This window comes from Polyodon spathula, chromosome 3, assembly GCF_017654505.1.
Source record: "Polyodon spathula isolate WHYD16114869_AA chromosome 3, ASM1765450v1, whole genome shotgun sequence".
NCBI lineage: Eukaryota > Metazoa > Chordata > Actinopteri > Acipenseriformes > Polyodontidae > Polyodon > Polyodon spathula.
Genome location: NC_054536.1, coordinates 72,346,275 through 72,368,574, shown reverse-complemented (window position 1 = coordinate 72,368,574; position 22,300 = coordinate 72,346,275). Strand labels below are relative to the sequence as shown.

General features: G+C 36.9%; 1 protein-coding gene across 2 annotated transcripts in view; it reads right to left on the bottom strand.

The window, feature by feature from the left end:
- Positions 1-2,449: 2,449 nt before the first annotated feature.
- The window catches only part of LOC121313377 (sodium/potassium-transporting ATPase subunit beta-1-interacting protein 3), a 150,220-nt gene continuing 130,369 nt past the window's right edge, over positions 2,450-22,300 (bottom strand). The window contains exons 5-6 of one of the 2 annotated variants that reach the window (XM_041245833.1): positions 20,669-20,772; positions 2,450-2,767 (exon numbers count right to left, since the gene is read on the bottom strand). In XM_041245833.1, coding sequence (XP_041101767.1) covers positions 20,701-20,772 — 72 coding nt within the window. In that variant the 3' untranslated portion in view covers positions 2,450-2,767; positions 20,669-20,700. Of the gene's footprint in view, positions 2,768-6,401; positions 7,164-20,668; positions 20,773-22,300 lie in introns of those variants that run through there. The other variant, XM_041245832.1, reaches the window with a different exon arrangement.

Sequence of the window (22,300 nt, the reverse complement as noted above, 5' to 3'; positions counted from 1 at the left end):
TCAGAAATTGGTCTATCCAACTCTCTCTTCGGAGGAAGTTACCTACTGACTAATACTACAGACATAAGTGATGAGTGTTTAACCCCAGAACAGCAAAAGGCAATACAAAGATGGCAGAGGGTTGCCAATGCAGTAATTTTGCACACTAAAATGAGCTGAACACCAATGTGTAAGTGTTGTTTATGAATATTTGAAGTCTCATGGGTGGGTGGTACATTAGCAATATTCAAAGGGAAATGATAAATCTGAGCTTCAGTCATTTTGTTCTCCCATGTGGTGAGGGTAAGGGTATATACCTCTTGGTTAAAAAACAATACTGACAAGAATCACTTGACGCACATCACCTGTTAGTGGGCAAGTTTAACAAGCACGTTTACACTCATCCTCTCTGGTCACTGTATCTGATAAAAAAGACTGTTCAACCATATTACATAAAATAATTCATTTTCGATATTACATAGTATGCCAAACAACTGGCCTCCAAAGTGCTCTGAAACGCACTGGGTTGACAACACTGAATACAGGTTATCTATTAATCTGCATATAGAAAACAATCTGCGTACAATGCACCATCCCCTGCCTCCCTATACTACTAACCCCACGCTGCCTGCAGATGTGTCCATATTGTAATAGTGATTTTGGTAAAGTGGTCACCTGTCCACTAGGAATTTCTTTCATATTAAACAGGCCCCTGAAAGCAGACTGAAGCTTTCATTTAATCTGACAATCTGACAACCTGAAGCTGAAAAGCATATGCAGTTTCGCTCTGCCACAGAGCCTTTGATCTCAAAGCATATTTATTAATTATTCTATCAAACAGTACTTTAATCTTATAAGCAGCATGGTATTGCAGATCAATAAAAAAATCAGAATCTATAAGAAATGTGTTTCACTGTTCAGTTCTTTATCTTTTCCAGCAGATGGAGCTGCTATTCCATTATACAGAAATGTTTTATTTTTGAGCCTTTCAAACAATTTATTTGCAAACTCTTATGTTGCCTAATTTAAAGCATGCACCTGTTTTTCCCCATGCTTTAAATGCTGCTGGCATAAAAAAAAAAAAAACTAAACAGTCAAACAGCAGCTTTTTTCTCAACTGTACACATAGAAAATATCTTAACTTCCCATTTCATACAGCAGAAATATGCCAACTTTTCAATACTGTATATTTAAAGAATATACTTGATATATTTATTTTTCAAAATTACAATACCAGTTTTTTTTTTTTTTTTTTTTTTTTTTTTGTATATACTGTATTTATGGTCTGTAGGCTGAGAATTCCTAGCCGTGTCTAATTCTTTATACAGGTTTTATGTCTCTCATGTGACACTAATATAGTTAACATAATCAATCACATCACAGCAGTCCAGTTGTACTGAGATAAGCAGAGGGCCTGGAATGTTTGTCACCATATAAGACTGCTGGAAAGCTGCAAAATGTTTAATAAAAGAATAATTCTGAATTTGGTTGTTGTCACAGAGAACTGGACTGGAAGGGTTAACTTTTCCTGACACATTTTTTTTAGCGCAATGACATATCTGTTGAGTTATGGTTTTAGGGAATTCAATTTTGCATACTACAATTATGGCATGTAGCATGCTGGTCTACCTTTAAGGAGCAGCATCACCAGCACAATGCCTCTAATTTCTGTAAACCAGCTTGACACAGACTGAAATTTTCACAGTGGTCTGTGTTCAAAAATCATTTGGATGACAGTAAATTAATTGGGCTTTAATGCAATTACAGTAGTACTGTCATAGTATCGCTTTTATAGGTCTGAAAAAAAGGTAATTTAGCCTCACACATACAGGATACAATTGGCCGGCTTAATCTGTATATACACACACGATGCATATGTAATTCTGTAGATCTGAATTCGTACAAGATTAACAATCTCAATTAGACACAGCCTTTACAGGAATACACCTAACATTCAAGGTACCAGTATTCTGATGCTTTTAACAAAAAGAATCCCTACTGCCAAGTGTCTTTTACAGTATTTACTAATGTGTGTTGTGTTACGTGAGCCAGAATTCTTACCACAGCCTCCATTAAAAAACAAAAGTAACTACAGTATAATATTCATGTATTAATTACAATTTCCAGCTACTGCAAAGGAGAGCTGACAGTTTCCTCTCGTACTATAATATATATATATATATATATATATATATATATTATATATATATATATATATATATATATATATATATATATATATATATATATATATATATATATATATATATATATATAATTTAACATTTTGTTAGTGTTCTGTAATGAATTTATGCTTATAATATACATAACAAATAACAGCTATAATGTCATGTTTTATTGGTTTGATAATATTAGAAACTTTAGACGTAAACCACAATTCTTGAAGACTCCCCGACGTCACTACTTATTAAAGACAGTCCTCTAGTCAAATTTGACAACACAGCAAGTCATCATATAGTTCTCATGCTTTTACACTCAAATTTCATAATAAATAATAATAAGAAAAAAAAAAAAAAAAAAAAAAGAAACACAGAGGGCTACCGTGATCAAGCAGCTGTTTGGAAATTTGGTAAAATATTTGACAGTGTGGGAGGCCCTGCCCACACACACACACATACACACAAACACACACACACACACACACACACAGTATTCAAGATATCTCTCCATCCGTTTGTCTCTTCAGTGAACTGTGTAACAAAGTGTCTTTTCTTTTGAAGCATGTTTGTTCAACTGGAGTCAGTTGGTTTTCCTCATTTACTTCGATCTGTCAGGGACAAAAGGAAACAAGAAAAACATTAATAGTAAAATAATAAACCTACACAAATTCTTTCATTTAGATGATGACTTTTAGGTGTTTTGTGTGTGTGTGTTTGAATAATACCTAGTAACACAGATACCAGTACGTGTTTTCATAAGATCATATTAGCTCAGGTTCGGCTTTCAGCTAAAAACAGGTTTTTTGCAAGTTACTGGGTAACCATTAGTGTTTACTGAAACTAGAAATGCATAAGATATCAAACTTCAAAATTCATAAATGTAACCGCTGTGTTGTTGTTTGACAATCTAGGTGACTGACATCCCCAAAATGCATTTTTAAAGCAACAACTATCGACAGAAACCAGGAGATATAGTACCACAAATATCTGTCAAATGAACATGTATGGAAACATGTGGTTTGTAAGGAAAGTTTCTGTATTTCTGTTTGAGGGGCCCCAGCTGTCAATACCATTAAACACATTCCAGAAAAAGACACTGAAATCGGACCCAGTGGAAGGAAATATAAGGTTACATGAAAATAGCAATACACTTTCCAGTTTACTGTGACAGTAGTGATATGCTTATTGTTGACTTTCTTGATTACATATCCAGAATAATAGTTGTGCCACACAAAATATCACTTAAAAATGATGGTGCATGGTGAAAGTCACTTAAAAAAGTTTTCTTTAAAAAAAAAAAAAAAAAAAACAACACATAAAAAACATAAGAGTAGACCATTCGGCCCATCTAAGCCTGTCCTGTTCCTAGCTGCTGATTGATCTCAGAACTTTGCCAGGTTCGGTCTTAAAGAAGCTAAATGTTTCAGCATCAACTACATGACTAGGTAGCCCATTCCATACATTCACTAACCTGTGAGAAAATGAATGAGTACATTTCATATTAGCAATGTAAAACTTTAACCAGTTTTGAGGAAGAAGTCGTCTTTCAGATTCTATTTGAATCTTTTTATTCTCATCACCTGACAATTTGAAAGGAAAACCAGTCTGAGAGAGAAAAAAAAAATATATGAAAACTGCTTCCTGTCCTGTGAAAAGCAACTTATTGTTTCATTAGCAATGACATTTTAATCTGACCTCACCTACCATTCTCTTCAGAGATAAGAGATATTGCTTGCTTTTAAACATACAATATTAAATTAGTACAGTATTGTGCTGCCCAAAACCATACATTCTGCTGACGGGAGCTGTTTTCTTTAGTTTGGCAACTGGATTACTATCTAGTTTCATAGGAAAAAGATATGTGTTAATGTCTATATGGCTCAGAGTCTATTACAAGAGAATAATAAAAAAGCTTGAGGTTTGAGATACTTATTAATCGTCAAAGACCAAAGTTTTCACAGATTTTAATTGCCTAAAACCACACTTCAAAACAGATGATGCATGTTATCTACACTGTGTTTAGAAACGTTATTCAGCCATGTTCGACAGCTAACATATAACTCATGTAATTTAACGTTTCAGCATTAACTTTAAGCAACAGTTGGTGAACAGGCGAGAAGCTTAACAACGGTAATAAACATGTTACAGCATGATGCATCCTCATCCCTGATCTCATTCTCCACACTTTCATAATGGCTTCTCCTGCCTCACTGAGAAATACAGACCCATTTGGTGTAGTACTTAACAGAGCTGCTAATGCATCGAGGATTGCTTAATTGCCCTGTAAGCCTTGAGTCAAATATATATATACACACACACACACACACGGTGCCTTGCAAAAGTATTCAGACCCCTGACCAATTCTCTCATATTACTGAATTACAAATGGTACATTGAAATTTCGTTCTGTTCGATATTTTATTTTAAAACACTTAAACTCAAAATCAATTATTGTAAGGTGACATTGGTTTTATGTTCGGAAATATTTAAGAAAAATAAAAAACTGAAATATCTTGCTTGCATAAGTATTCAGCCCCACACATTAATATTTGGTAAAGCCACCTTTCGCTGCAATAACAGCTTTAAGTCTTTTGAGGTAAGTATGTACCAGCTTTGCACACAGTGTCGGAGTGATTTTGGCCCATTCTTCTTGGCAGATTTGATCCAGGTTGCTCAGGTTGGTTGGATGACGCTTGTGGACCGCAATTTTCAAATAGTGCCACAGATTCTCAATGGGATTGAGATTAGGACTTTGACTGGGCCACTGTAGGTCATTCACCTTTTTGTTCATGAGCCATTCCAATGTTGCTTTGGCCTTGTGCTTGGGATCATTGTACTGCTGAAAGGTGAATTTCCTCCCAAGCTTCAGGGTTTTAGCGGACTGAAGCAGATTCCCTTGCAGTATTTTCCTGTATTTTGCTCCATCCATTCTTCCTTCAATTGTAACAAGATGCCCAGTCCCTGCTGATGAGAAGCATCCCCACAGCATGATGCTGCCACCACCATACTTCACTGTAGGGATGGTGTGTCTTGAGGCATGGGCAGTGTTAGGTTTGCGCCACAAATAGCGCTTTGAGTTTTGGTCAAAAAGCTCTATCTTGGTCTCATCTGACCACAAAACCTTTTCCCACATCGCAGCTGGGTCACTCTCATGCTTTCTGGCAAACTCCAGGCGTGCTTTCAGATGGTACTTTTTGAGTAACGGCTTCTTTCTTGCCACCCTCCCACATACAGGCCAGTGTTATGCAGAGCTCTTGATATGGTTGACTGGTGCACCATTACTCCACTCCCAGCCACTGAACTCTGTAGCTCCTTCAAAGTGATTGTTGGCCTCTCTGTGGCTTCTCTCACAAGTCTCCTTGTTTGAGTGCTGAGTTTTGAGGGACGGCCTTTTCTTGGCAGTGCCTGGGTGGTGTGATGCAGCTTCCACTTCCTGATTATTGATCCAACTGTGCTCACTGGGATATCCAAACACTTGGATATTATTTTGTACCCTTTCCCTAATCTATGCATTTGTATTACTTTATCTCTAACTTCTGTAGAATGCTTTTTGGTCTTCATTTTCCTTCAGATTCACAGCCTTACCAATGATCCTTCAACAGTGGGGGTTTTATCCAGAAAATGTGACAGCAACTTTAATGGTTCACAGGTGGAGGCCAATGGTAAGGTAATTGTGTCCTTGTTAGGGCAATTTCTTTCATTGGTGCAAACTGGGAGCTTCCACAGCACAGGGGTTGAATACTTATGCAAGCAAGATATTTTTAAGAAAAATAAAAAAAACTGAAATATTTCCCAACATAAAACCAATGTCGCCTTACAGTAATTGATTCTGAGTTTCAGTGTTTACAAATAAAATATCAAACAGAATGAAATTTCAATGTACCATTTATAATTCGGTAATATGAGAGAATTGGTCAGGGGTCTGAATACTTTTGCAAGGCACTGTGTGTGTGTGTATATATATATATATATATATATATATATATATATATATATATATATATTATAAGTGCAGTGTACATAATTGAAAGCATATGAAATAAAAGGTCTTAAAAAATAACGTACACAAGGTTTAAAAGATAAGAAAATCTTTTATTTTCAGGATGTTTTTAGGCAAAAGCATATATGGTAAGACTAAAAGATCTTCATGAGTTTATATAACGAACACGCAAATACAGTGCTAAAGTCTACATACTGTAACAGTTACATCCCTGCTGTTTTTATTTATTGCTAATACAGTATTCTACACTAATGGAAATTTAACTTACCTGTCAAAGTTGATTTTAGGCTTCATGTTAAAGACAGAAAAGTAGGACAGCATCCCATTACGCTTTTTATCAGACATTACAGATCTGTAGATACCAGTGACTTTTAGCAACACATGTATAATTAGTCATTAGTATTGACTGTTGTTCCAAAACCCAAGATGGTTTGAAAGAGTGTTAAAGCGTGTGTGTTAAAGCAATAACCCCCCCTTTTCCCTGTACTTTGGTTAATAAACCACTACCTCCCAATCCAGCACTATGCTGCAAGCCTCGTTCAGCAAGGGGGAGGGTGGCTTAGACACCAATCTAATAGCGCTGGCAGCCCATGTCTCACCAGCTCTCATAACTTTGCTAAATCATTTTACATCTTTAGCACTGGCAGTCCAATGAGGCTGATAATAAAGTAATTAATTGTAATTATTCATGTGTACACATTACCAAATAAAGCACGGAAACTGATCATGTGGTCAGCCTTTCTTTGTGAACATAAAATATTAGGTGAATTACTGCTACGTATCAGAAGCAGCAGTGTGTTCACAATATGTTAACAGGTTGTTCAGCAGTAGTTAGTACCAGTAACTACTTATTGGGTTAGTCATTTAGTCCAGTTAGAAAAGGAGATGTATTGTTCAAAATACCAATTCCTTTACTTACAGGTAAACAGGCTTTAACTGGACAGGGGAAGCTTTCTGGGGTGAGTGGTGGTAGGTGTATGAATCAAGTCCACCTATAAAATCAACTGAAATCACAACATAACCAAAACAATGAGCACACAAAAATCACAATGATGAAACACAAGGGAAAGAAAGGGCAAATCAAACACACATACAGTAAAGCATACAAAACGGCATGTCATGCACATTGATATGTAAAGCCAATTGTGCTTTGGTATTTTAGTCCATGATAAGATCACTGCATTTTATTTTGCTCTCACTAAGATATGAATTGATCTTCCAAATATAAAGTCCTATATATACGACACTGTCCATTCTATAGGCTCATCTTCACAATGCATTTACACCAGCATTTTTTAAAATAAAATTAAAACTAAATTTTGATTTAAGAGCTTCTACAGTACAGTGGCTTGTGAAAGTATTCACCCCCCTTGGCATTTTTCCTATTTTGTTGGCTTACAACCTGGAATTAAAATGGATTTTTTGGGGGTTTGTATCATTTGATTTACACAACATGCCTACCACTTTGAAGATGCAAAATATTTTTTATTGTGAAACAAACAAGAAATAAGACAAAAAAACAGAAAACTTAAGCATGCATAACTATTCACCCCCCCCAAAGTCAATACTTTGTAGAGCCACCTTTTGCAGCAATTACAGCTGCAAGTCTCTTGGGGTATGTATCTATAAGCTTGGCACATCTAGCCACTGGGAGTTTTGCCCATTCTTCAAGGCAAAACTGCTCCAGCTCCTTCAAGTTGGATGGGTTCCGCTGGTGTACAGCAATCTTTAAGTCATACCACAGATTCTCAATTGGATTGAGGTCTGGGCTTTGACTAGGCCATTCCAAGACATTTAAATGTTTCCCCTTAAACCACTCGAGTGTTGCTTTAGCAGTATGCTTAGGGTCATTGTCCTGCTGGAAGGTGAACCTCCGTCACAGTCTCAAATCTCTGGAAGACTGAAACAGGTTTCCCTCAAGAATTTCCCTGTATTTAGCGCCATCCATCATTCCTTCAATTCTGACCAGTTTCCCAGTCCCTGCCGATGAAAAACATTCTCACAGCATTATGCTGCCACCACCATGCTTCACTGTGGGGATGGTGTTCTCGGGGTGATGAGAGGTGTTGGGTTTGCGCCAGACATAACGTTTTCCTTGATGGCCAAAAAGCTCAATTTTAGTCTCATCTGACCAGAGTACCTTCTTCCATATGTTTGGGGAGTCTCCCACATGCCTTTTGGCGAACACCAAACATGTTTGCTTATTTTTTTTCTTTAAGCAATGGCTTTTTTCTGGCCACTCTTCCATAAAGCCCAGCTCTGTGGAGTGTACGGCTTAAAGTGGTCCTATGGACAGATACTCCAATCTCCGCTGTGGAGCTTTGCAGCTCCTTCAGGGTTATCCTTGGTCTCTTTGTTGCCTCTCTGATTAATGCCCTCCTTGCCTGGTCCGTGAGTTTTGGTGGGTGGCCCTCTCTTGCCAGGTTTGTTGTGGTGCCATATTCTTTCCATTTTTTAATAATGCTTTAATGGTGCTCCGTGGGATGTTCAATGTTTCGGATATTTTTTTATAACCCAACCCTGATCTGTACTTCTCCACAACTTTGTCCCTGACCTGTTTGGAGAGCTCCTTGGTCTTCATGGTGCCGCTTGCTTGGTGGTGCCCCTTGCTTAGTGGTGTTGCAGACTCTGGGGCCTTTCAGAACAGGTGTATATATACTGAGATCATGTGACAGATCATGTGACACTTAGATTGCACACAGGTGGACTTTATTTAACTAATTATGTGACTTCTGAAGGTAATTGGTCGCTATCTGCACGGCCCGGGTCTCCGTCCTACACTACGGTGTTCCCTCCACCTATACATGTTTTGGGGTCTACCCAAGGATTCCTCGATTTCTACAATCTTTCTTTTTCCAATTGTTTTTTTATTTATTCCATTTGTTTTTGTTTCGCCGGCCGTGCTCGGTCCAGCAGCCCAGCTTCCGCCAGCTGGCTTGTTACGTCTTAAAAGGGGCAGCTTGAGGGAACACAGAGCATAGTCTTTACAGGGCCAGCAATCCCCCAAGGCCCACCTCTTAGCCTCAGAGAGAGGGAAAGCCACACAACCTCTCTCCCACCTTTCCGTGTCACTGCCATGACCGATAGACGGATATTTAAGGCTGCTGCCCTCTTCCTGCAGCACTATGAATGCGCCAGATGAGTCAGAACAGGACTCCCCCTGTCAATGCATCTTAGTTGTTCTGGAACAATAGTGTTTATTTATTAATTGCTTTGTGTATATTAATGTGTTCAATAGGTATTGTAACAAATACGACCGAGTGGCTATGAGAATGTCCAAACTGAGCGATGTCCAGTAAAACAACTGTTATTTAATGAAGTTTAACTTTCTTATTTTTTACAGGGAAAACCATCAGCAAGGAATAAATCCAACAAAAACAAAACAACAAACTAAAATAAACCTACTCCCCCCTAAAGTCTAACTACACACATAACTGGCTTCCTGTGACAGAGATCGAATGACGCTTGGTGTTAGATCTCCTTCCCGACTGTGAGGGCTCTAGAAAGAAGAAACTTTAAGCAAATGGCAAGACAATTTGGCGAGAGTATAAATAGGGGGGCATAGCTTCAGTGATCTGTTCCTTTGCAAATGGTTAGTAAACAAACCTAGAAGGAGCCCGTATAATTATGAAATAGAAACCGTGAGTGTTCTGTGTATTTGTCTGTCTCATAACACTGTTTGTTTTGTGTCATTTGTCTTTAAAGAATACTCGCACGATCCGGAGCTGTAGCCGCAGGCCAGCATTAACCCGGACATCAGCACTCACTTTTCACTTTGGAACTGTCTTTGCACCAGAAGCACCTAATTCACGCACTTTAGGAACTATGTCTGTGTTTGTGTTTTGTGTGGGTGAGGAAAGACGGGACTTTTTTTTGGTTGCGGGTCAAACCTGTGGGATTACAAACCAGGAGTGATACACGCCGCTGTACCACTTCCATCATTATTATTGTTTGCAGGTTTTGCCATAAGGCTCTGGACATTATAATCATTAATAAACACCCTTGCACCTGTAAATCATTCGTTTGTGTGATTAATCTGCTCTGCACTGCACTCACCTGCACGTATTCTACACTTTTCCACACTCCCTAACTAAAGTTTATTAGTTAGAGAACGTGCTTCTCTAATATATAACCTAGCATGTACTTCTGTGAGTGGTCAAAGGTGGCGTGACATATTGGTGAACTTTTGGGTTGTTGCAACTCAATTTTATAACTCTTTTTTCTGAGAGGAATTAACACAAGCTTTTCTAAGGTTTTTACTCTTTCTTCTGGTTGAGTATTGCTATTAATTAATTTCTTCACTTTTGAATCTTGGGTTCTTCAGTAATTCTTTCTCTATTGTTTTCTTTTCACAAGCAACCAACTGGTAAGTATCAGAAGAAAAAGTTTACTGGTGTTTCCAAGTAACAGTGATTACTGAAGCAAAGAGTCCTTTTAAACAAAGTGCTTTTACATTAAATAAAGTTGCACACCAATCTCATGTTCGACGTCTTCATTCCATAGACATGCTCCCTTCTATAATAGTTCTCCTTGAACTTATAGCCACAATAACATTTGGTTGGAAGGTTTCTCAGTCGTTTGTTTTCTAATTACATTCCAAACAAACACTATCCTTTATACGTCCACACTTACTACACCCATCCCTCGTTATATTGCCCCTCGCTATACTGTGGATTCGGATACATCGCGGTCCTGCAGTTGGCTCCCCATTTTTACAGTCTAACTGCGCATGCATTAGCTGCACTATAAATAGACACTTAGAATTACTGTTAATTTTATTTCGTACTCGCATTACAAACAACAATATACAAAACAAATAAAAACAAAGAATTAATATCGTGCTGTTATCATATACACACGCATTGCACAATAACACAAAGAAAATGAAATATCTACTTGCTGAAGCAGTTTTTAAGCAATACACTAGCAAGTGTCACAGTGCAGTGGTGTCGGCTCCCTAGCAACAAGCCTCTTGTGTTGGGAATGGATTCTTTCAATGCAGCGGTTTGAGCATTTGAGAAAGGAAACTAAGTTGATGCAAAGTAATTACCCTCCGCAGTATGAATTAAAACAGTGTGCTGCTTTTTATATAAAAAATGAGAAAAAGGGTATATCGGACCCTGACGCCCCTGATAAAACGAGGGCGTGGTTGTACAGTATTTGTTATTAGCCTGCTTGTTTTTCTAGGGGTCTCTCGCTATATCAAGGGCTTCAATATATAGCAGACTTGTATTGGACCCCAACACCCGCGACATATCGAGTGGGTGGTGTATATCTAGTTTGAATCTTTCTTTAAGAAACATGCTGTGTGCTTGCTCCCAGACCACCACTTCCTCTCTACTCAGTTGGTTCCTATCTAAAAGCATGGCTTCTTCCCTTCCCACAGGGTCAAAGGTCAGGCAATCCAAGGACTGAGCAGAACGTAAGCACATGTTTCTGGCAATTCCCAGGCAAGCATTTCTATGATCCATTTTCTGGCTACCGCATGCAGTATATTAACAGATGACCACTGAGATGCTGGGAGCCACTGAAGTACAATAAGCTTGATAATATATGAACTCAAGCTGTACAGCAAAATTGCGATGTGTATCCATTGCATATTACATTTAAATATCATACATAATTCATATTACAGTACACTCGATATATAAGAATCACATCCGTACCAGATGATTTGATTCTTAGAAGCAGTTGATTCTTAAAAGCGGACCAATATGATTACTGTGTTGAAGTGCTGCAGAATCAGTATGTTTGAGAATGAAAGCTTTATTCCCTGCAGTGTAATGGGTTGACCACAGTTCCCACATGTATGCACAGGGACCACACAAAGTATTGTTTACTTAGTATTATATATGTTTAATTAGTGGTTGTTAGACATAACACTAAGAAAAATAAAAACCAACACTGGTTTTAAACTGTAAATCAACACTCCAGCCTGATCATTTACACTGCTCTCGGCCACATTACAATTAGCAAAAGCACCTTCGCGCATCAGCAGTTTAAATACAGTATACAAGAGTCAATGGTGCTCAATACAGAGCATTACATCAAAACAATCAAAACAAGTCATTGTGGGTAAGCAGCTTGTTATATGACCACAATTGTTTACTCAAGGCTCCAGAATCCTATTTTACTGCAGTATACTTGAGAAGCGATCGTCTCGTCAGGGTGCCTAGTTTAACTGCTGTGCGGTGTTACGTGTAATGTCCTTTGAATTAAAATGACATTACAGTACAATATTTTACTGTCAGGACTACCACTGCATTTAAGCATCTGTGTGCTTGCAAATCTCACAGTTTTTCATTAAGTGGAGATGCAAAGCTGTGCATAAATCTGAGCCTTAATCTAAAAGTTTGTGAGACCATTGCACAACTGCCCTTAACATATCAACAAAATCCAAACATTTCAAAATGCTGCAGTTGTTTTACTTCATTATGCTATCCACACAGCTAAAAGTATTCTAGTATTATTTGAAAGATTTTTCTCAAAGACTATTTTGTAAGAATGCATATGTTTTATACCAACTAGAAACTAGAATATGTTAGCAAACCCTAAGGAATTCAGTTTCTAACTTAGTTAAAAATAAATTAAATAAATAAACAAATAAATAAACAAACCTCTAAGGCAGGGTTTCTCAATCCTGGTCTGGAGGACCTCTGTGTCTGTTGGTTTTCATTCCAACTGAGTTCTCAATTACTTAATTAAACCCTTAATTGAACTGTTAATGTGTTTAATTAGACCTTTTTTGCTTGTTTTTCTTAACCTTTTAGGGTCTGCCTAATGTTAAATATCCTACTGAAGACCTGTTCCTTTAACCCTTTTATTCAGGCACTGTGAGAGACAGCCCTGCTTGAGATTTCTGGTAGATGACCATATTAGGTGAAGGCCTTGAATGCAAGTGTTTTGGAATATCGTTGCTGAGCTGAAGACAGACCTACCTTGGTGCAGTAAACAAACATTTTCACCCAAAATCTTTACAAAATAAGAAATGGCGGCATCGAAGGCACAAGGACCTACTTTCCGATACATATATTTGTTTTGTGTTTGTTGATCAGATGTATGAGACCAGAGTGATTTAGGGTTAGGTTGCCCTGGTCACCACCTTGCTGGCTATTCAAGCCACAGTGAACAGCCACACTTTGTGCCACATGATCAGGGTGCCTTGCATGAATAATTTGAATTTTAAAATTTTAATTTTTTTTTTCTTCTTTTTATTTTCTTTTGCACATTTTCAATGAATAGTTTTTTTTTTTTTGGTTGTTGTTGGTCCCTTTTGTATGTGTATTTTTTACAAACAATAAATGTTTTTTTTTCACTATTTTCTATTATGTTTGCTGTGCTGGTATATATAAGCTACCTGAATGCAATGTAAAGTATGTTGGTAAAATATATTGCCCTTACCCAGTTGTAAATACACATATATCAGTATCACTTACATTCACTCTGTTTGTTGCAAACCAAGTTTCATCACAATTGAATAGCCCTGTTGTAGCTCACTGTGGCAGGGTAGAAGCCCTCCCCATGTAAACTGTGTGTGTGGGAATGTAAGGTTGGCAGGGATAAATCTGTCCCTGCTAGCAACCACAGGTGTAGTCATTCCCAAGTTAGGTAATTGGTGCTAATTGGGGAGTGGCCACATGTATAAAAGAAGCCCAAAATCCTTTGGTTAGGTTAGGTTAAGGTGAACGCCCATGCCTAGCCTGTATTTTATTTTTGAACATTTGTTTTGGCCCTCGTACTGCATTGAAGTTGCAACATTTACTCTGACTGGGTAAACGCCTGCAAGGATAGGTATAGGGATGTGAAAAGAACATTTATTTTAAGGAACATTTCCAGAAAGGAACATTTCCAGTAGGCTGCACCATTGCCATTCCTGTCTCTTCTATACATCACTGATGCTTTCAACTGACATAACAAATATATTCTGTACATTTCTTGAGCTCAGCCAAAGACACGTTGCTTAAATTATAAACTGATCAAATAAATAATACTTTTTTTACATGCTTCTTTAAATGCAAGGACAAAAGTACTTTTAATGTAGTGACCAAAGTAAGCCACTGAACTGACCTAGAAATTGCAAATTCGTAATCAACATGGGTAATTTATATTCTGACAGGAACCACTGAGGATTAACTCACTTGGAATCACTAGCTCTTATTCTTTATATGGATGATGTTGCTATTACTGTTGCATGGTTTGCACTAATGTGTCCCTGTGCTATTCCTCATTGCAAAGTTACTGTACAAATAATTTTGAATGGTAAAATAAATACATGTGGTCCATTGCAAACCACTTGCATAAATCTACACACTCAAGAGAATTTGGAGGGGATCTTTTATATTAAGAGGATATATAGGATATTCGATGAATGTTGCTAGTGTGTTGTTTAGGGACGTCATCAAACAGTAAGTGAAATACATACAGCGTTCTTTATCTATAGCAAGTACAATGTAATGAAAAGAAAGTATGAAACTAAATTAAACAAGTCAATTCTTAGAATGACTTCACTATGTTCAGCCACATCTGCTTAGCAAGAAGGGGTAACATAACAGTATGATTCATATGATAATTTGTCGTTGGATCTGAATGCAAGATCAATCCAAAATACACTCTTAAATGGTAAAAGCTATCCATGTCTTCCAACTTGATGTTTTCTAGGATTTCAAAGAGAAATAAATAGATATCTGAAAGGTGAGTTCCAAGGCTGGTGCAACAATTGGCATAATACCTGACCTGTCAGTTAATATTGTGGAAGTCCATTTTAGTTTTTCATTTAAACTGTCTATTTCTGAAGTGGTTATCTATTCAATTATACTACAATTGTTATTTAACAAGGGATCTGAGGGGGTTAATGGGCAATAGATATCCCAACTCCAGCCATTCTCATTCCTACAAAATGGATGCCATTTTGGGGTACCACAGCTTATTTAAGACAGCTTATTAAAACCATTTGTATATATTTTAAGACCTGTACAGAGTTAATATAATAGCATGCCACTGAATTGTAGAAAACAAATGATTGAGCCCACCTCTCATCAGTCGTGTGGTAAAACTACTAGAATATATATGAATGGCAGTAGTCACACTGGCTGCTGAAATGGTTTCTTTTTATTTCATTTTACTTCTCGTTCACCCCAGACGCTTTGGAACAGACCAGGCAGGAACCAGGATTGTGTGAAAACAGCAATGGACAAGGAGTTACAGTAATTACTGGTTTGCTTTCTGGTATAATCCCTTGTCCATTTTTTTTAAAAACATTTTTTAAGTTATTAAAAAAGGGTACACTGATAACTGGGAAGTAGAACAAATGACACAAGATTCATAATAAAGTTATGTACATAGTTTATTTGAATTCACATAGTGGAGGGATAGATTTGAATTGCTTTAGGAGTCTTATCACATTTTATTTACTGGTAAATATGATAAACAGACTTCCCCACTGTTTATGGTTACTGAACTATGTCATTGCATTAGTCTTATCCTATGCCCTTTCTCAATAGCTGTCAGGTCTGTGGTATTGTAGATATGCAGCAGAATTGGTTTCACTGTTATATAAGTGGCATGCTGGGTTAATGCTTTTCCTTCCATTTCATTGTATAATTTATGGGTACCTGCATGGACATGCAGTGGTGGTAGAAGGCTAGAATTCTGATAGTTTTTTTTAAGCGAAATGTTATATTTTTACTGTCACCTTGCCTGGTTCAATACAATCATTACATTTCTAAAAAAAATAAATAAAAAATGTATGTATTACATGGAACAATCTGGAAGGCTGAGTAAGTCAGAAAAAGTTTCACTGATATCAACCAATCCTCTAGCCACATACTCTGCAAGTTGATTGGTCTGCATTATCTTTTCAATGTTGTTTACAATAGGGCTGCTCTCAGTGCCTTGCTGCCTTTTGTGTGAGCAGCAAGATTAAGAATGGGTAGTACATAGGAAATATCCAGTGTTATTTTGAGGGACTGCTATTCCAAGTCCATCCATGGAGAAAAACAAGGTCTTGTTATATTGTTTTTCTATTCCAGCCATCATCAGCCACCTCAAAACTGAAATATGTCTATAATTCACTGTGCACACACTAGCCAATCCGGAGGTAATTTAAACTTATCTGCCTATAAATGCTGACTTAAGACTAAAAGTATTAAGTACGGTTTCATGCTGAATTTTGCATTATTTTGAGATGTGTTTTGATGTTTTAAAAGTACATCTCATTTATAATACCTAAAGTTCCAATTTAAAAAATACATTAATAACCACTGTCGCATGCGCTTATCTCAAAATAATGCCAATAGTACTGCTTAGTGCAGCATGCAAATAGCGTTTGGTACTTTGTGGTGAGTACAACACGATGTGGAACCATAAATGTTCCACCTGCTGTTTTAATTTGAACAGCAGTAAGCCTGGCCAGAAGAAACACATTCTGAATGGAAGAATATATATATATATATATATATATATACACACACACACACACACACACACACACACACACACACACACACACACACACACCACACACACATATATGTATAGCCGATTTTAATGTTTATTATGGTATTTTGTTGTTTGTTTTTAGGTGTGTATCCCTTTAAAAAAGACTATCCTGTTTCTTAATTAGTTGATGCAAGCACTTTCTGAAAACAGGATATTCAGGGCCGGGAAACAGGTGAAGTAACGTGAGTAGAACATAGGAGAGAGGGTACAGGTTGTGGATTTGTTGTTTTTCTTGATTTATAGCGATTGATGTTAATTGTGCTATATTTGCTTAGGAGAAAGGGTACGAACACTAATAGACAACTAAATATACAGCAAATATGCAGATTAGTTTTCCATGCATTTTTTATTCCAGTAATTGTAGGGAAATTGAACAGCAAATATGCAGATTAGTTTTCCATGCATTTTTTATTCCAGTAATTGTAGGGAAATTGAACATGCCACTAAATGAAAGGGTTCGTTACTGAAGGCCAAAAAACACATGAGGACCCTAAATGTATAATGTATTTTGTTTATTGTAAATATATTGTCAATTATTGATGAGGTTTACTTTGATTATCCCTGCATATTTTGGAGGGATGCTCTGTAGGTATGATCAGGCAGAACCTTTCATATCTGAAAGATATCACACTTTAACAGTGTGCTGTTGGCACAGGTACAACCAAAGCATTAAAATAGTCTCCATCTGGCCCAGAGACGGATTGGGCACCATCTGCTGTGCCAGTATTGCCTGTGTTTGTGGCCTACATGCCTTTGAGAAAAGAACATTTCAATTTTAATGCACTATTGTACCGGAATAAGGAACAGTGAGCTTAATTCATACATGTCTGAATCAATATTGCCAACCACCAAATGGAAAGCCAATATGAAACGTTCACACATCTAGTGTAAAAAAAAAAAAAAAAAGAGATATGAGTGGTGTGAGGATAATGGTTGTAATGCAACCAAAACCTATTCTACTCTTTCAGCCATTAATAACAGCAATAACTGCACTTAATAATTTAAAATGTTACTGACTGCATATAATATTTCTAACAAAACACATTACTTTTGTACAGTAGTCACTGCTTCCTGTGTTATAGATATCGCTGTAATAACAAAATAAAATAAAAATCTCCTGATGATAGTCCCAGAGGTAAAGCTGATTTAATTGAGCAAAGCCTGGCAATAAATGACAAGAGCTAACATCCATCCTGTCTAATGGAGCAGAATTGGGTGTGTTTGGAAGCGGCTGTCTGTTTGGGATATCTTAATCAACATGAAGAGTAAGTGAGCTATAATGAGGTGAAAAGAGCTCTAATGTCTGGGAAATCAGAATTAAAATATGTAAGTGTCATCTGTTTATCCAGAGAGCAGGAAATACAACTACAATGCAAGCTTGCCAACTCTGCTCCAATATCTTAAGGTATTTAATTTTTCTTATGCATTTACAGGCAAGCCTGATCATAAAAATAATTCAAGTATGCAAGCTTATTTGTAGAGATACCTGTTCAAGCAGTTTCTTAAATCCAGCCAAGGTATGATTTCAAGCAATGAATTTGGGAAAGTGCTTACTGTTGAGTTTTCTATCAATTATAAAAAGTAACTCCGGTTAGAAAGTGGGCCTCTTATTAGTTTATTAAAACATACCAACAAGTATGTTTTTACTGTTGAGAAAGAAATATATTTTAGACCAAGGCTGGAATAATTAAACAGAGCTGGTGTTATATATTAAAAACACATCTTCTCTCTCTCTCTCCCTCTCTCCTATATATATATATATATATATATATATATATATATATATATATATATATATATATATATATATATACACACACACACACACACACACACACACACACACAGTATACTTGTATTTTAATAAGTAATAAAAACTTTACAGCGATTAAGTAAGGGATAAATCGGTAAAAATATTTAACTGTTTGAAGTGCCGTTTTACTGATTCAACACTTTGAGTTCATGCCACTTAAAACATTTCTTCCTAACTGATACTTGTTCAATAATGAGATTCAATTGATTGTTAATTTATTTATTGATGGTTTTGCCAAACCTAAAACAGATGAAAACCTAAATATCATTGCCAGCGATCTGCTTTCGAGAAGTACTCTGGCAAAATATAACTGGGCTGTAAGCTTATTTGAAAAATGGTTACACGAAATAAATGCAAAATCTATGTGAAATGTTGTAACCTTGAGTGTGGTTCAAGGGGCAGGAGATAGGCCTCTCCTCTGTTCTGTACTGCCAAAATATCTGTCAATACCCCTATTTAAACCTCAAGTCACACCCCTATTCTCTGTCTTGCTTTTTAGTTTCCTCCATCCTCCCTTCCTCCTCCACTATGGTGTCCCACCTCTGCAACGGTCACCCTCTAAGGGCAAGTGAAGTTCATTTCCCAACCTTAGAGACCCAGCCACAATGGCCTCAAACTCCTCCAGGAAGGCTGTCCGTAACCAGGGTGACCCCCCCCCCCGGCCAAATGTACCCTCTCTCTTTCGTTTTCACATTCTCTGCCCACTCTGGATTCACCACGGGGGAAGCAGTGCTTGCTTCCCAGCTTTGAAGGCCGATCTGTTCTGTCTCACCACTACGAGGGCGGCTCTCCGTGAACCAATGGGAAACCCTAGCTCAAATCAATCCTAACTTTCTTTATTTTTCCTGTTCTCTGCCCACTCTAGGGTCTCCTTAGATGAATGTGTAATCTTAGCAGTGATTGCGTTAACACTAGAAGGACCGCAGCGGTCATTTTGTTTTTAAGATGAAATTTTCTCCAGCCGTGTAACACATATGGGGCTGCATGTTCATGTATCTTTCTGTCTGTATGTAATAAATATTCTTACAAAGCATGACACGCGGGAGTGCAGAAATGAAGGAGGTATATTACATTATACCTAAAAGCCCCGGGAGCAGTCATATTGACGGCCACACAGAAAACAATTGTATTGTGATTATACAAAACGGTATTCAACTTTACTATTTTTATTTACTAGTCCGCAATGTGTTTAGCTGTAACACTCTCTGTATGGGGCTGCATGTTCATGTATTTACTTTCTGTCTGTATGTAATAAATATATCTCATATATATATATATATGATACGACATCTCTTTTCGTTGTACTATTTACAGTGTTTTGAATACAGCCGTCAGGAAGACTGCTGTGGGGCTTCTAGGTATGAGTATATCTCTGGTCTTTCTAGTGTTAAGTCTCAAATCAGGTTCTAAGAAAGCTATTTTTTTCTATTTGCTATACAGTGTATAGCTAGCACTAATGCATCTACAATTTAATTGTTAAATATGATTGATATAATGGAACTTGTGACATTCCAAGCACTAAAATGCATATAGAAATCAATATCCCCAAAATGCTTGGAATGCACATATATGGTTCTTCATCCAAATGCTTCAATTTTTTAAGCTCAGTCATCACATGCTAGGTTACAAGACGTGGCTTTTTAAAATAATCTCTTCAATCTTTTGTTGGTGATGTTGATTGATATAATCACAGTTTTAATGTATGAACCTGAGTAAAGTAAAATAAACACAGGCTTCTGGTATGTTTAGGTCATTCTAAGCACACCACTTTTTCATAAAGCAGTGTGACATAAAACAGAAGTCAAAAATCTATGGGTGACAATGAATGCATCCTCCTGATGCATGATCCTTTAGTGTCAGTGCTATATCTGAGTTACTGCTGTTTACATGGGTACATCAAATTACCATGATAAAGGCTTAGCTCCCTGATTCAGTTCAATAACATCAAGGACTGCCTGAAGCAACCTGTCACCAGATACACCAGACAAAATCATGTGTGCTTTTAGACTGTAACTTTAATTAACACATTATTGACTAAGAGTTCACTGATTTTAGGAGACCTATTGTTTGGTTCTTGTGAATATTAATGCTCTTAAACAACATTATCTAATTCAGATTCCAAGCACACAAAAGAGTGAAAGCATAGTAATGGATTTGCTGAAATGGGTTATTATTGGTTAGTTCAAGATTATGTCTCACCCTGGAGAGCTCCAGAGACGGACTGGAGGGTGTCAGTACTTACAGCTGTCCTCTTCCTCTGTAAAGACACTGATCACGTAGCAGGCGTATACAAAACCGATGAGCTGCAGAGGAAAGAGGCAAAGAAAAACAGTTATTTTATTTTAGGATTGTATATTTTGTTTGAGGTGAAGGCTGGACAATCTGTAGATTCTGGTATAAGCAAGTCAGAATGTAAAAAAATAAATTATATTTTGTGTGTGTGTGTGTAACCATGAAACATGTTTAATGAGCACACAAATATGAAACTGTTGTAGTCTCGTTAAACACTTTTTCTATTGTTTGTTGACTTCTTGTTTTGTGTAAAAAATCATCGGTTTGGCTCTGACTCATTTCATACCTATTAATTATTAAAAAAAAAAAAAAAAAAATGTATTTAAAAAAAGTTAGCTCAACAGTGTGATTTAATCCCAAACTGCTTTTTGCTGAATAACCAAAATTGTAGGGATGATTGAATGCAGTAAGAGTGCTGTTAAAAACTCATGCATTTTTTATTCTCTGTCTAATGGTTATAGAAAGCAGACAACAACATTAAAACACTCAATGGTGTACAGGGTAAACACTGACTTGTTCTACCAAGGAGATCAACCACATGAGAGGATTGGGAAATGCTTTCTCTAACTCGAGAGTAGTAGAGTGCTTATTAAGAAAATGAAAAGTCAAAAAGTTAACAGAGGACAAGATAAATCTTCATTCACAGCTTATGATAAAACCACAGGATTTTTATATCCAGTTATACATCTGTGTTGGCTTGCTCTTTGAAGCTGAAATGACACCTCAGATAAAACAGCAGAAACATTTCCTAGAACATCACAAGTGTTTCATATACGGATCCATTCAACCTTTACAACATTTAGCAAAGGTGTATTGTGTAGCAAAGGCTGATAATACTAAAAGGTGTCTAGCAAAGGTGACGTGCATTTCTTCTAAAAAGAAGATGTCAGAAGAGAAAATAACATCATAATATCTCTTAGTAACACTGCCAGAAAAACACATTTAACGTGAATATTATTACGCATTTTAATTTAATTCAGGCATAAATTATAAGGCTGAGATTCCTTACCTAACATTATGGCTAAACATTTAAATATCTGTCACAATGCTGACCCTAAACTAAAATGCTGTTGTATTTCCCTTCTGCATGCTGTTCTTCTATTAATGTGGCTTGTGAAGGAGTTTGACGGGGCGCTCAGTGATGGATACGAGAGAGATTGTGGCCCTGGGGTTTAACCGCTGCTTCCAGGCCTCTGGAAATGGGCTTGGTTATAATTGAAACATAGAAACAATTGTTGGCTTCCAACTACACTGTTTTATAATTATATGAAGCTAGATATTAAGAAAACTTTCATAAACATTTCCATTTGAATCCTACACATGTATCATCGTATACAGTTTTACCAAAGGTGGTGAAGAAGACGAAGAAGAAGAAGAAACAATATAAGTGAATAAACAATACTTATATTTAACAGCTATCAAAATAAAGACTGCAAAGCCGCCATACCCATCAATAATCATGCAATCAATGACTACATCAGTCACAAGAAAAACTAGGTGTCAGCAGTAATATGACTGCATTAATCAGATTAATCAGAC